Source organism: Pogonomyrmex barbatus, unplaced genomic scaffold (assembly GCF_055798465.1).
Source record: "Pogonomyrmex barbatus isolate J1 unplaced genomic scaffold, ASM5579846v1 scaffold2, whole genome shotgun sequence".
In the NCBI taxonomy this organism is placed as follows: domain Eukaryota; kingdom Metazoa; phylum Arthropoda; class Insecta; order Hymenoptera; family Formicidae; genus Pogonomyrmex; species Pogonomyrmex barbatus.
In genome coordinates, this window is record NW_028297116.1 from 14,798,122 (window position 1) to 14,814,303 (window position 16,182).

At 41.2% G+C, this 16,182-nt stretch overlaps 1 protein-coding gene across 12 annotated transcripts in view; it reads right to left on the bottom strand.

Moving 5' to 3' along the window:
• Positions 1–1,774: 1,774 nt before the first annotated feature.
• Positions 1,775–16,182, bottom strand: part of Pgant9 (polypeptide N-acetylgalactosaminyltransferase 9) — a 207,311-nt gene continuing 192,903 nt past the window's right edge. For 11 of the 12 annotated variants that reach the window (XM_089076843.1, XM_089076841.1, XM_089076838.1 and 8 more), the window contains 3 exons: positions 9,666–9,776; positions 5,262–5,390; positions 1,775–5,024 (listed from right to left, as the gene is read on the bottom strand). In XM_089076843.1, coding sequence (XP_088932969.1) covers positions 4,884–5,024; positions 5,262–5,390; positions 9,666–9,776 — 381 coding nt within the window. In that variant the 3' untranslated portion in view covers positions 1,775–4,883. Of the gene's footprint in view, positions 5,025–5,261; positions 5,391–8,283; positions 8,389–9,665; positions 9,777–16,182 lie in introns of all 12 variants that reach the window. The other variant, XM_089076845.1, reaches the window with a different exon arrangement.

Below are 16,182 nucleotides of genomic sequence, written 5' to 3' on the forward strand. Positions count from 1 at the left end.
AGCGAAACGGATATCCTTGCACCGAGCGATTGATTGAATATCGCTCGAGAATTCATCCTTATCGCAAGATCCTACATGCTACAAGTTTGCCCCTTTTGTTAAAGTTGTAATTCATAATTCTTGAAAATACATTTGATCGTATGTGGATAGCGTAAATAATTTTTTGAGCTTTTTGCAATCTTTTTTTTTATAAAATACACAAGCTTATAATTTATTTGTTGAACAAAATGTAATATTTTTATTTAATTTTTCGCAGTCCTTTCCTACTTTGAATTTTTATAGACAATTAATATTTTAATAATTTATTGAGAGTAGGCAATTGATGTAATAAAATTAAGAATACTTTTAATAAAGAAGTTTATTATTAGGCCATTGCTCATATAACTTTCCAGTATCTCAAATATTATTTCATATCATATACCGATATTTTGTTGATATTTTCTTTTATAATATTCCTTTGATGTCAATAACACATGAAGAATAAAAGCAAAGATGATGCAAACTCCACCATAATGAATTCTGGCAATGTGAATTGGAATCATTTATATATTGGTGAAAAAGTTTTTGTCTCACTTCCGGGGGATTCCTCTATCTTTCTCTTCTAATCAATACAACTGAACACCGCAACAAGTTGCAACGCGGCCGGAAGATGTCAGAAAAATACTTTGGATTGGATCTAATTTAAATTCACAACTAGATTTATACAAATATTTTTAAGTTAATCTAGAAATATACTGCGTATAACATAAAATAAAATTATATATCATACAGACAGATTTTATACAGTACTATTTGTTTTTTTTTTTACTTATAAATAATAAAATTATAAATTTATATGTAAATTTCACTTTATCTGATTGACTTTTCATCCTTTTATCTTAATTAGAGAGTAAAACTACTTGAGTGTTTATTTTCTAGAGAAACAGTTCACCATGAGTATATTAATTTTAAAATTCTGATTTATAAAGGAATTACAATTTATGAACAAGAGCTAAATCGAGGATGAATGTAACATTCGAAACATTCGAAGCTTTAAATCGCGCCGAAACCACCTCCTTGCAGGGCTTTTCATCCCCCTTTGTTCGAGTGGAATGTCTCCGACAGCGGCGGCATCTCCTGCAACGACGACGCCTGCGCGAGAATAACGAGCGATTTCATTCTCGTTTGCGTAGCAACCCCTCGATAATTGGTAAATGGTTCGATAGGAGCGAGTTCGTGATAATGAATCAGAAATCTCATTAACCGAGAAAGCTTTCTCATGTTGATCAAATTTGAAATGTAAAGATCGTATCGCCGCTTTCGCTCCCTCCCCCCCCTCCTCCCCCCCCCCTCCATTCGAAACTGTTGGACTGTCAGATCGGAACGGCGGCGTTTCGTCCTGTGCGATTCCGTCACGAGATTTTTCCAGCGTGATTATTGATCCTTGGTGGGACCGCCGTTTACCTTGCTCCTCGAAACAGCCGGAACTCGTGGGTGGCCAGAATTGGGTCAGGGCTAAGCGAAAGCGTGTCATGTTCCATTTTCGCGCTGCTTTCTAGGCCCCGTAATAGAGGGAGAGAATCCTATTTATACATCCTCTTCCGAAAACGTATCACTCGGTGTATTCGTGTCCACTAATGCCGAGACACTTTGTTGTATACAAAAAGAGAGGACACACAATAATTTTTAATTAGCCAGGAATATCATATCAGGGATATTATTTTCATTTAAGATATTAAGATTGAAATAAAAAAAAAAAAAAAATTACAAGGTAGGGTTCTTTGAAAACTATTCGTAACATAAAACAACATCGATTTATTCAACACAAATACTTGCACATTATGATAGAGGTTCGTAGTAATGATATAATAATGATAATAATATTCATATATACACGAAATAATATATATATATATATATATATATATATATATGTATAAGGCACGTTTGATATTATATTAATTAAACGCGCGACGGATGTCATGCGCGGGAAATACGCATCTTTATTTCCGGCAGTCGCGTTACTCACGTTTATTATTACTATCAATCGTCTTCGTCCCTTACGATATGCAACGTCCTTACCAAATGTAGAAAATGTCGTATATATAATCTGTATAAATGTCTCTGTCTGATCTATGCACTCGCGCTTATATCTGCTTGAATCATTGGATCATTAAAATCGAATCGCGAAGCGGGGACTCTCCCGTGCAAGATTATCCGCGACTTACACAATCACACTCCCTAAGCTATTCAACTGTGTCTTGTGTCTCGCATTGGCAAAATTGCGGATGCCGAGAAACTCGATTACTCCTAAAATGAGAATTGCTAGTTAGTCGTATCTAATTAAGCATGCACTCGTATGCGGACCAGCGCTCGTTGCTTTCTCTCTCTAGCTCTCTTCCTCTGCGGATTCTTTCTCGCAATTAAACGTATTTAATGCAATCGTGTACTCACGACTAATTATACACAAAATCGCAAACCGGAGCGCGATGCGGCTTGCTATATCTACAAAAAAATGTAGCCGCAATTCTTTACTTTTCGTTGCGAATTCTGGATGTTCGGCTAATTTTAACAAAATTATGCATACGTTATAATTCCTGTTAAAAAAAAGATCCATATATGATCTCTATATTTTCTTCACTCCTCTCTCTCTCTCTCTCTCTCTCTCTCTCTGCATTTCTTTTAAACGTGATGAAATACATTTTTTAAAATTTTCAAATATAACAAAGAAGGAAAAAATATGCCATGCAATAAGAGTTGTAGAAAAATTAACAATAATTCATCTAGGCCAATGCCTTTACAATGATCGATATTATTTTCTCATTACGCATTTTTGCATATATAGCGATATGATTTTGTTGGCACGCGAAAAATTATTTTCAAATTTAAAAATCTAAAGAACTTCACGGTTCTTTAATGAACTAGTATTAAATGACGCGCCCTTAGTTCTAAATTAGACCTTTTTCAGGTGAACATGTTACAAATTTTTAAACATGTAACTAACAGGTAAAGAGACTCGTATTTTAGATTTAAATCTTATTTTTATACGAAGACTGTATTATTCGCATCGACTTTTAATCACGCTCATATAGTGATATGTAGCTAAAATTATAAGAAACGGTCCTTGTAAAAGTGTACTTTTCGTGAAATACTAACGAATTTACACGTTCAATTAATCATTGAATCACGATCGCGAGTCGTTCGCGGCTGTCAAAAGCGAAGACAATCCGCTCTTACAGATTAATAACTCATACATGTTCTCACACTTAGTAACACTCCCTTAGACCTACTTAGGCGGTACTTACATTCTCTGAACTGGCATCAAGACATTGTAGCTTACACGAATGTATTGTACACAAACAGAATTAAACAATTTGTCTCTGGAATGTTTTGCCGCTCTCCTTTCTCCGCAAATGTTTCCTAATTAAACCTAATTTAATACCTAAATTAAAAACTAAAAGAAAAAAATATATTCTCTTTTTCTTACGCGAAACATCGCCGTTTTTACCTTGTTGAGTCTGGAATGTAGAATTTACCTCCGAAGAGGTAGTAAGAAAAAGACTATGAGCGATCAACAAATGCCATCGCGGATGATCGAATCGTCGATTAACAATATGACATCTAATAAATTATTTTAATAATTTAACGTAGAATAATATTGATGATCAATTAAACTTATTGCACACGTTTTTTTTAAATGAAATCAATAATAGAGCAAAATTACTTGTATTTCCCATTGGCAATAGATATGAACATCCTTGTCTTCGAAATACTTCTTGAATACCGAGAAACGTGCGATCAGGGATAAAGACTCAAAAGTAAATCATCTCCGATTACGACACGCATGCTATTGTTGCGTGAGAACAATGCAAATTATTCGAACGCGACTTGCATTAAGGGAATTATAATTCTCGCGTTTTTCATTCGAACTCGCACATGGCACTCCAAGGGTCAGCAGAAAGGCATAACTGCGCGGATATCGTCTAATACGATCTCCTTAAAGCATACACGCGAATACATGTTTTCATTAATGGTGGTGCGTGTTCACCGTTTTAACTGCACTAGAGTTCGTCTCTAGTCATAGCAAGCTTAGGATGGGAGTATTTTAAATTTGGCACTTGACTTTTCTAACGGATAACAACTTCCTTCATTCAGACTCATCGAAGACAATTTGTGGTTCTCAAAAATTATTTAATACCGAAAAAGAAAAAAAAAGTAATTTATTACACATTATCCAGACGAACAATCGACGATTCGCCCGCAAGGATCGATACAACACATCGTTCTTGGAATTCCTCGATAGCATCGAGCATCCCGCTTCCTTGTTATCCTCGTGGAAGCGCGAATGATTAGTGAACGAAAGTGACGATCGAGAGCTAATTCGATGGTCGATACGATCACGTTCGTCCACAAGCCCATCTGGGTCAATCTCTCGTAATACTCTTAGTAATACTCTTAAGGCTACAACATGAAACTCAAATCATAATCGGTTCGAGCGCCGTGCAGTGCTCGCAAGTTATCCTAATTAAATGCAGTTTCTCGAGTACAAAATTCTCTAATTATATTGTCCTCGCAAACGTTTTGCAAAAAACGTTTCGTTGCACCGATCAATTTCCCGCTTTGTTTAACACACTTTGAGCTCGCCGATAAAAGATCAATGAATCTGCGTCCGTTTCGGTCGTTTCCCGACGAATATCGAGGAAATGCATGGAATTTGCGACGGTTGATCGAGCGGTTCCGAGTGGCTTCGCCAGGAATTCTCTTGGCGACTTCTTGCGAATCCGCGAGATTTATCTGCCAAAGCGGGTCTTGGCGATCGAATATCGTTTCCCAGGCAGCCAAGAGCCGACGCGCTCGGAACCGTGATCGCGATTGTGCGAATGACGACGCGAGAAGGCGCGGTATCACAGCTTCGATGGATCGTAATTCTCGAAGGACCATCTCTGTCTCGAGGCATTCGGGGAGCATTCCTCCATCACCAGTTGCTGCTTGCTCTCCGTGATTGCCAGACACTTGTCGCTGCTACCGTGCCTGATATGATTAGTCTAGAAACAGAAATACTTGACTTGAGTTTCCCATCAAAGAACAATTGAAATTACTAAGGATTATTATAATTAGAAATATGTACATATATATATATAAAATAATTAAGGAATAATTTTTATAAAAAATAACTTTGCAACCGGTAGTAACTGAATTTTTTAATCGTGAGATTTTTATTTTTTCATAATGTATCATAAACGATTAATAAAAGGAGAAATATCTTGAGAATGATTTATCACCTGAGGATTGTAGATCCATTGTTGATTCCCTTTACTTCCATGACAAGGATAGAGAATGACGTCGCTGCCGCTATAGTCCAGGCATGACTCGTCTCGACGGATTTCACCCGTCTTGCTGAGCATCCAGTACTGCGACAAACGATCTCGATTAATATCTCCAGCATTCTGATATCACAGATTTTGCCTACGACCACTGAGATTTTGACAGACGCAATTACAAAGAAAAAAAGAAAAAAAAAATTGCACCGACAATCGGGAAGAAAAATTGCCTTCAAATAGGACATTTTATAATTGCAAAAGGGCGAAAGAATTCGATATGAATAAAATCTCGGTAGTTAATATGTATAAATTCCTTTCTCTCGTTCCCGATGTTTTACAAAGCGCTCGCGCCCTATATATGATCGCCATCCATCTCTGAAATAACGATATTCACAAAATCGCGGAGATATTCGCGAAACGTAAACTACGGGAATGCAAAAAACGTGAAACCCACACGTTCGATCCGCACGTTTAATCTGGCCGCATTGCGTGCTCGCGAAATGTGAAAATAAGCGTGGCACATCCGGCGGTATATTATTGCGGAGCGCGGCGATTGTGCGGGGGGGGGGGGAGACGCGGGTTTTCGCGGTGTTACAGGACCGATCGATCGCACGCGCCGTTTGTAAAATAACTTGTCCCGGGCGATCGTGCGCCGCGAGTGAGCGTGTGAGCGGCCAACAGTTATTCACCGTGGGCGATGCGTCGGTTCGCTTGAACGCGAAACGGCGGACGCGCGCGTCAAAGCGATTCGATGCCCATAATGAGCGCCGATCGCCGATAATCGAGAGTCGGTGGCCCTCGAAATTACGCTCATCTGACCGGACGCCACGCCACGCCACGCCACGCCACGCCACGCGATCGTCGCCGCTTGCGCAATTTCAGTCGGCTGGAATTGACAGCGGGCGCGTGTCGTCCCCATAAAGTCCCACGAAATTTTCTTTCCACGCGAGGTTCCAACGCGACGTCAATAGCGCGAAGCCGAGATTCAAAGGGCGCGCGCGCGAGTGGCGGTGGGCGCCTTTCGAATTCCCTCCATTTCATCGAGGGCGCGTTTCAAGAGAGAAGAGTTTAAGAGAAACGTAAAAGACGGGCGATAAATGAATGGGGCGCGAGAGCTCGGATCTGCATATATTCGCGCGATCATAATTATCACTAATTTAATACGGCAAGTGGGCGAGGACTATGAATCGGGACTGCGGCCTGTCAGAAGCCGTCGGGTCGACAATATAGTTGTTTTGAAGTGCTTTACAAGTATAATTAGGGGATAGTGGGCACGGGATAACGAGAAGCAAGCATTCACCACACATACACATGCATCATCAAGCGTCGTTAGCCATGCACGACCCGCGTTCCATTCTGCCTGAAACTCTCATTCAAATCAAGAGACTATATTATACCGCGTTGTCCGTAGGTATTATACAAGTGTGTTACATGTTAGATAACTCTAACGCGCATCGCTTTGTTACGTGCCGACATGCTTACAGCATCAGTAATCAGGTTATTCGCTACGCGTTGCGAGAGAAGAAGAAAGAATAGAGGCGACATTAAAAACGGCGATTTAGACAAAGTTTCCCGCATTTATCGATGCGTGTTACGTAGAGCGACGGATTTCGTACTATAGTATGGTATGATGCGATGTTTATATCATGATCCACGAGCTAATGATAATTCCATGTATACGGCAGAAAGAGAGAGAGAGAGAGAGAGAGAGTGTGTGTGTGTGTGTGTGTGTGTATGTGTGTCTAGATATACGGATGTAGTGTCCCCGGTAAACTGACCACCCGATGACCGCAACGGCGGTCCCGCGATGCACTCGCCTTCCATCCGATGATACGATTATTCATCTTCCATCATCCCGAATCGCCGATGCACATTGCGCCCCCCCCCCCCCTCTTTCCCCGCCGGCGACTTTATCAGCGTCACGTGGGCGACGACCGGAAGCGTAATTGCCGTGAAACCGCGGCTTAATTGCGAGGGCAAACAGCTAAATTAAAGCAGCGCTTTAGCCGGGCTAAGCAAGCACCGACTGATTGTGTTTTTGGTTGCGATCGGTCGCCACGGTTGTTAAACCGCCGGCGTTTCAGTATCGCGCGTATGTGTACACGCACGTATGCGTGTGTGTGTGTGTGTGTGTGTGTGTGTATAGATGAAAGATAGGAAACACCTACGCACGTGTGTAGACGCGCGCTCTATTTCGTGTTACGGGCTTTAATAACAGACCGCACTGACCGACCGAACGAGTGCAAGAAACAAGATAAAGCGCGGATTTACCAGCGAGCGCGCGGCTCGCTCGATTTCCGTCGAGTGGCAACCGTAAGCTCGTAAGCTAATAAAATGAACGGAGGTCGCTGATGAAATTGCCGCCGTGTTTGTCTTCCGCGCGTGTTTCATCGGCAAATAAATAAAAGAGAGATGCAAAAAAGATGCGATCAAGTGTTTATCAAAGTGTAAAATACAAAAGGTGATGTACGCTGTACACGCTGTGTGAGAGAAAGAGAGATTAGAAATATAAAAATATCTATAACATGCATGCGATTTGGAAATACTCGCGCCTTAATATGTTCGCTCCTCTCCACGAGTTACGGGGAGCCAAATCGATGATTAAATCTAACCCTACTATATCAATGTGAGGAATGATGATGATAACACGGTAAGAAACCGTGCCAAAAGGCAGTAATTGAGGTCATCTCTCACCAAGGGGCAGTAGAGAGACATGGATTGATGAGCACCTGCACCAGATTAGCGATTGCCACTAATCGCGTCGAAACGCAGGGCGATTAGTGCCGAGAGTTAGCGTGCACGCGAGCGCACATGCGTTACAAGAGCCAGCTCTTACAAGTCGCGTAGATTTACGATCCCGAAAACCAGATATTAGATTAGAAATAAATGTCTCTGTCGCCCCGAGTAGAAAAGGATTTAATACGTAAATGTCTGTCAGTTTGGTCTGGAAATTCGTTGAAATTCGAGTTCGCCGAATTGGTACCTGATTGCCGCCTTGACGGTGACAGGGATACAAGCCCACCGGCTGATGCAAGTCTTCGGATTTCCCTGGCGAATCTATACATATTCCGCTAGCGATTTGCCGTATCTGCGTTAGAATTCAACAGAAATTCACACGGTTACTTCGGGCAGGGGTAAAAGACGTCGCTTTATCCAACGGCATTTCGTGCGAGAGAACGCACGGAATTTTTATCTATTTCTGCGCCGCCTGTTCGAGAATATCCAAGCAGCTGGAAGCGCGAACACACGTGGCGTGGAAACGAGCGCCCGTACGATTAGGCACTTGGACCGTCGTTGGGGAAACGATAACGAATCGATATCGCCGATGAGACGGAAACTCGATTTTCTAGTAATTTGGTATGTAGCTTCGATTAGCGTCGCAGCTCGAATTAGCGGGACGCTACACATTTCGAAACGAGCGATCTGTGCAGTGTAGTTTATTCACGCAGGATAATACGATAATAATTAGGCTAAATACCGGCGGTGACTAACAACAAGTGCTGTCGGCTGTTGCTGTTCCGCGGCTGAAATCCAAAACGATCGGTTTCATCTTGAGCTACTGAGATTGCTTGTTAATTGTAAAAACAGTAAAAGTAAACAGAAGTGAATAGAATGTAAAATCAATCGAATGCTACATTGTAGAACATCACTTTTATAGGCGTAAAAAGAGTATATATATATATATATATATATATATATATATATATTCGCAAAAATATATTCTATACAAAATATAAAAAAAATTTTAATAAATGAGATAATAAATGGCATCGCTCGGCAGACAGGTGTCTTATAATTTTATTCTTATTTTTCTTAATTAAATTTATATATATATATATAAAAATTCAAAACAATTTATCGCAAATTTATGTGCCGTTATTAATTAAAAGAAATTTTCAATGCAACAGCTCAAAGCTACATTCTTAAATCGATAATCAAATCCGAAAGTCGACAACATCCCCGTTTTCCTTTTCTCTTCCCTAAACGAAATTCTTATCGCGAAACATTTTCAACATTTCATTTCAACTAATTTCTATTCTTATCGCACGTATGTGTCAATTTTATCATCGCGGTGTGATAAAGCAACTGCAGAGAATACACTGTCGTAGCAAGCGATTGATGTCTCAAAATGCAGAGTCAAGCGCATAAACGTTAGCACCAGCTTCCAAACGTCAACGACAGCGAGGAGAACTTTGAAGTCGAAGTCGCGGAAATCACACCAAATTCAAATCGAAAATCGCATTTCCGTTTTCCGAACTTGTAGGGCACACAGCAGTTTCACACATCAAGCATCAGGCAGGCATTTCACGGGACAATGGTGTTGTGGTCAAGGAAATTTTTCGGGCACGGTGTCTGGCATTGTACCTGATTTCCACCCTGTCGATGGCAGGGATACAGTCCGCACGGTTTGTGCAAATCGGCCTTGCGAGCGGGCGAGTCCAGACAGGTGTTACCGCCCTCGCCGAGGTTTCGAACCTGTTTGTTGTTAGTAATGTTTTCGGTACATTAGCGTGTAACCATTATACCCAAGTTAGTTAATACCCAAGAATATATGTACATATTGATAAATAAATTACTGAAAAGAGAAGTAACGTCAACGACGTGCCGTTACATTTCTGTTTTACACTTTGGTTATTTTCTCAACTTGGCAGCTCATTACGGAACTTTGTATTATAAATGCAAAATTATTTTCGGTCGAATTAAATAAATTAAACGAACGTGTATTTACAATTCGAAATGTCAATGCAAAATCGCCGACGTTCCGCTTTATTTTAACATCGGGGTTTAAAAATAGCCGCAGATCGCTTTTGTACCTGTAAGATAATATAATTGAATTAATAAAGCTCTGTTTTTGAAACGTGCATCTCGATAACGAGATTCGTTCATACAATCTCTCGCTGGAATTGTGGAGGGAGATATGAAAAGGCGAAAAAGTCACGTCTCTCGTTGCGCAACAATCTTTTTTTTTTCCATGCGCAGATTTTGCAGCATGTCTGAAAAAAACGGGGACCGCACAGACCGCGGATTTCTCCATTTTTCAAATAGACGGAAACAAATTGAAAATGAGGTCTGCTCGTATTTCGTTCGGTCCGACGCGTGTGTTCGCGACTAGTACGAACCGTACGGCGTGCGTGTGCGCACGTGTATGTGTATATGTGTGTGTGTGAAAATGTATGTATGTATGTATATATGTATGTGCGCACATGTGCCTGCGTATAACAGTAGGTAGTAGTGCATTCAGTTACGGAGCTCGGTCAGCAGTCTTGATTTCGCTGCATGCAAGAATTCTGTGGTCGTTGCAGTTTCAACGTGAACATCTTTATTCCCTACCCCTCCCCTCCCCACTCCTGCCACATCCCCCGCCTCCCCGTCTTCATCTCCTCGTAGGAGTCGTCCTCGTTGTCGGCGTCCGACTCGTCGGCCGACTGGAATAAAAACTCGTGATTTATAACCGGGTATCCTGGAGGTCGATAAAATTTCCAAAGCTCCCGCCCCGGCATTATTAAAGGCGGCTCGAAGGCTCTTAGTGAACTCGATGAGAAATGTGATCTAGTATTTAGACAACTTTACGATCTCAACTCATAGAGAGAGAGAGAGAGAGAGAGTTGAAGCTCAGAGTAATATAATATCGCGGAAAGTCACGTATTTCGGACATTTCCTGAATTTCATACCTCGTTATTCTATAATCCAAAGAGGAAACGTGTCTCCTTCATTTTTACCCTGGTAAATCCCACCCTTCATCCATACGTGAGAAAAGAAAATAAATCTTCCCGACGTTAACAGCGATTTTTCAAGAATATTCCTAGCAGGATCGCATGCAGGTTGCATGCAAAGATATTATAAATGCTTTATTAAAAATCACATCGCGACATGGGTGGGATCGATGTATGAGATTGTGAGGGTTAAATAAAACCGCGCGCCGCGCCGCGTCGCGTCGCATTTTTATCATTCCGCGTGGTTTTACATAGGAAATCTATGCAATTCGCGTAAAACGACTCAAAAATCGCGGTATGCCCCCCGGAGAAATATTGGATATCCCTCCCCGTGCACGTACGTAGAAACACGTGTACATATGAAATTATTCATGTCGTGTACGATTTCTGGACCGTCGTCGTCGTAGAGCCGTGTGTAAACTATAAATCCAGTCATCCTTCTTCCTTCTCTACGATAGGGAGACCGAGCGTGATTTAGCCGGTTTCCCGGAAGCAAATAAAAAGTAAAGAAAAAGTAAAGAAAAGAGAGGGAGACACAGTAGTAAAGAGCGGCGAAGGTGAGAAATCCGGACGGAGGACAGAGTAGAACATAAGTTTCGCTCCCGACGTACGGATTAAATTGTTATTTGGTGTGTGGCGTGAAAATGAAGTCTAAAATTCTCCGATCCCGATTTTCTTATCAGAAAACTAACTGTCGATGGCATTTCTATTAAACATTAATAAAAAAACTTTAACGTAAAAAAATCTGGGATTTTTCAAATAAGCTGAATTATTGAAATGTGCTTCACTCAAAAATACTGGTTCTCCAATACTGACAAAAATACTCCTGGTTCTCCTGATAGATAAATATTGGTTATTTGATAGTTACAAAAATTCTGATATAATTTTTTCGTGTATTTCATATAGATAAAAAAATTTTCAAAAATTAATGTAAACTCTGTGAAAAATTCTGAAAAATCTAGAAAATCATCATATAAGCTTAAATATAAATAAGGGATGGGTTACATCGTGTTTGATGATTTCAAAATCTTTTAATATCTCTGCACCATGTACTAGAACACACTGTGATAAAAATAATAACAAACATTGCTATCTACGATCATACGAGAAAATAAAATCGCGCATGTGTGTTCTTTATTTTCCGTAAGACGCATTTTACCGACGTTCTCGACGTAGACGAGCGAACGGTCGCGTGCGGATAATCCAGGATCGACAAAAACGATTCGGTTTCTACCGACACGCCGACGTGCAACTTAAGCGGCGAAATTGTTATTTCGTGTGTGGTGCGTGCCGCATTCCAAAGTGCGCGGCCACGTAAATGCTACTTCGCGAAAATGCGCGCCCATCCTTTATACATTCCTCCTTTTTCCGTCGCTTTTTCCGCGATGCTTCCTTTTAGTTTTCCTATTCCGCCCACTCGTGAATACCGGTGTCAGTGCGCTTGGACAGAGAAAGAAAAGAAGGTGGAAGGGAGAAAAAGGAAGAGAGAGGGGGAGGGGAGGGGGGGGGGGGGGGGGAAAGAGTAAAATGCATTCCTTGCCTTATCCCGGGGAAAACGTGAGTGGATCGCAGCAAGCGACAGGCAAGGGTGGTAGAGAACCAAGTAAAAAGAAGAGGGGAGGAGGGTCGATGGTACCCAAGCTCCCGAACTATTTCGGATTCCGTTGCTTTTTATTATCATGTTCGATCGGAATATTGCCTTCGCACGGTGGAACGCACGTGTACATACCGTGTGTCATGTCGGCGGCGCCGTGAAATTGTGATTCGCCAGAACCGTGGTGTACCATGACCACGCGGCTTTTGTCTCGCGGACAACGCGACAGGGTACTACAATTTGTGTTGCCCGTGAATATGCCCGCACGAAACGTTATGCCGAGCATCTATTTCAATGCTGTTCCGTTTCTCTCAACAAATACACCGTAATGCATAAGCAGACGAGACACAGGAGATGTGCGAGCTAATTCTTTAACAGGTTAAATATTAAAAATTACATATCGAGGCGACGTGATGTTTACTTCTCATTTCGCAATATTATATAATTTGGAATAACAAAAGTGTAAAATCGTGCTTTTTGCACAAAAATATGTTAAATATGAAAATCAACTTATCAAAAAGGTCAACCATATACGTCAATGTTTTTTTTTTTTTTTTTTTTTTTTGAATAGACGAATATTTTTGGAACGGATAAAGAATTAATGTGTGCGCGCGACATGCATCTAAAATTTCATTCATTATAATATATATATATATATATATATATATATATATATATATATATATACATATACATATATTACTTTTACGTGACAGAAGTTAATATTTGTCTCTCAAATAAAAATTGTCAATAATTATTTCGTAAATTGTTCATCATTTTGCATTTTCTTCGTCCGATATATCAAGCATTATCTAACAAAGCGTCTATCCGGGGCGACACATCGCTCTAGTAGTTTCTGGTATTATTAAAAGCTAAAATATTTCCTCGATAACGGAGCAACGAGAGACGCGCGGTCGAAACTTACCCAGAATTTCCGGTACAGCGAACTTTACTGCGCCTGGTTATCTTATACGGTATACGCGGAGATAAGCGCGAAGGACGAAGATGATCCTGATACGCGAGAAATTCAAGTGAAGTGTGAAGATAACGAGACGGGGGGGGGGGCCGAGACCGTGCACGGGCGTGAAAAAGAGACGGCTGAGAGGTGAGAAAGAGCGCGCGCAGAGGGTAGACAGAGATAAATGAGGGAAAGGGGGACGGGGACGGGGACGGGGACGGGGACGGGCACGAGCACGAAATATTTGAGTCGCGTGACACTGTGACGCCTGTAATGCAAGCCGAGGTTTAACCTCCGCCGGAGAAACGCTACGAGTCTCTACACGGGATTGGAAACAGCCGGGGACGGATGATGGAATGCATTATTCAATAATGCGATTAATCGGCCGAACCGAATGTCGTATCGCGAAATTTCTTTGCGTAACGGAACGGTGAAATAATACGATGATATAAATAGCAACGCGCGATTAAGCGAAAGTGAGAAAGATGATATCAGAGATATAATTGACCCAACGAAAAATTAGACTTTGATAAGAAAACACACATCGCTCGATCGTAATAAACAAACAACGTGTATAAATTTAAATCTGACATTATTTATGGATTTCTAAGTGACGCGTCCTACTTAAAGTTCGCATCGAGTTTCCCGAGTGACGGGAAAAAAGGCTTTACGTTACAAGCGTTTTACTTTCTTCGCGACTGCGTTGAACATTGTGTTAAACGCCGGGTTAATGCACTGTTGGCTTATGTGATAAAATTAAAGGAACAAAAGGAAATTGGAAGGAAAGTGAGAGAGGAAGAATGATGAAGTATGAAATATTCGCGTCGCGTGACGCTGCAATTTATCCGTTGGTGCAACGTCGTTAATACCGGTGCCTACGTACCATGACTTTGTCACGGAGGCGGCACGCCGCTTGTGAAGAGAGTAATGTGTAACGATCCGCGTGGAAACGCAAGGTACACAAGCTAGAAAGACGGATTTATCCCCAACAATATTTGCAATCATTTCGCAATTACGAATGCAGCGGAAACGGCGGAGCGACGATGGCCGGCGGGTGGCTAACGCGGTGAAAATAAATTGTGAAATAACCAACGGTCCGTGCGCCCCGAACGGATCGCGCGCGTACATATCGAAATGAATTGATTAATAAAACACGTCAACAATATCGGCGGCGACGAGACGCCGATAAAAGATTGATTAAACGCGTGGAAGCGGTTACTGGGACTGGAAACAGCCGTGAATAAATCACGCGTGGATAAATGGCGCCGTATCGCGAATAAATTTCTACATCTGCACAATGAGAGAAGAGCTCGATTACGCGATATACAAGTTTTTATTATAAAAGTTTTCACAGAATAAGCTTGATAAAAAACAATAGACAGAAATATCCGTGTCCCGCATTTTTCCCGCTTTTCCCATACGTACATCTCGTCAACGAAGATAACCGGTGTGGAAACGCATTTCTATGCGTATAAACGGCAATGACAATATCGTTACCGGACAGGCACCCCGACGAGATTCGATCCAATCATTTCGCAATTACGAATGCACCAAGAAGACAGCGAAAGGAAGGAGAGGAGGAGGTGGTTGGAAAGGAGAGGGAGGCACGACACGACGGAAATAAATCTCGGCGTGATTGATCGTGCACCATGAATCGCGCGCCCGAGCGATATTAATGCACTATCAGTCGTGACGGGTTCGCGCTGCCGGATGGCTCGCGTGTACCGCGCGTGTAGCTTTGACGAGTCTGTCGTTCGACGCGTCTGTCTGATTTTTATGCGCACGTTTTTTTTTTTCCGTAGCGAAAACGAGGGCTACGAGAAAAAAAAAGTGCCAGAGTCCGCCTGAAATTTTGCGCGCGTCAAGATATAACCGCGTTTGCTACATTCCCGTTTTTCTTTCTTCCCATTCATACGTTCCCTTCCTCCTCTTTTTTAGCGTGTGTGTGTGTGTGTGTGTGCGATGGGTCTCGGAATATGAAGCGTGACAATTGACAATGTCGTGAAAAAAATCTGACGTGACAGCATAACAACGCGGCTATAATGGATGGTCTGGTTAATTGATCAATAAAGTTGCAACTAGATGTCTTAGTTATTGTTCTTGCCTTCACTTTTGCGTTTGCCAGCTACGTTTGAGAAAGATCGAGATGCAATTGGATTACGGAATTGTAATATTAATATTTTTCCTTCTGTTTTAAGAAACAAAATTATCGCGATGGCTAGTGAATATTTTAATTAAAAATAACAGAGATATAATTATTTTTGTTAACAAAAATATACAACAAATGCCTGATTTGATTCTCTGTGTTTGCTTCACTTTTGAATATAGTTAAAAACCTATTTTTTTTTTTTTAGAGAAAAATTATATTTCATATCAAGAGAGATGAGGATCAGGTGCAAAATGAAGATGTTCGAAGAAAAATTTCCGGATTGCTTTTATAGAGAAGCGAAAGACAACCTTTACTCTGAGAAGGTTTGCTTTGTAATCAAGTTGCATCGGTAAAACCGACTGTTTTAAGCGTAGCTTAAGAATCCGCAATAACGATTTGTGGCAATCGATTTCCGATTAGATGTCGGACAAGCCTTCATCCATGATCCAATTGCGATTGTCTCGATC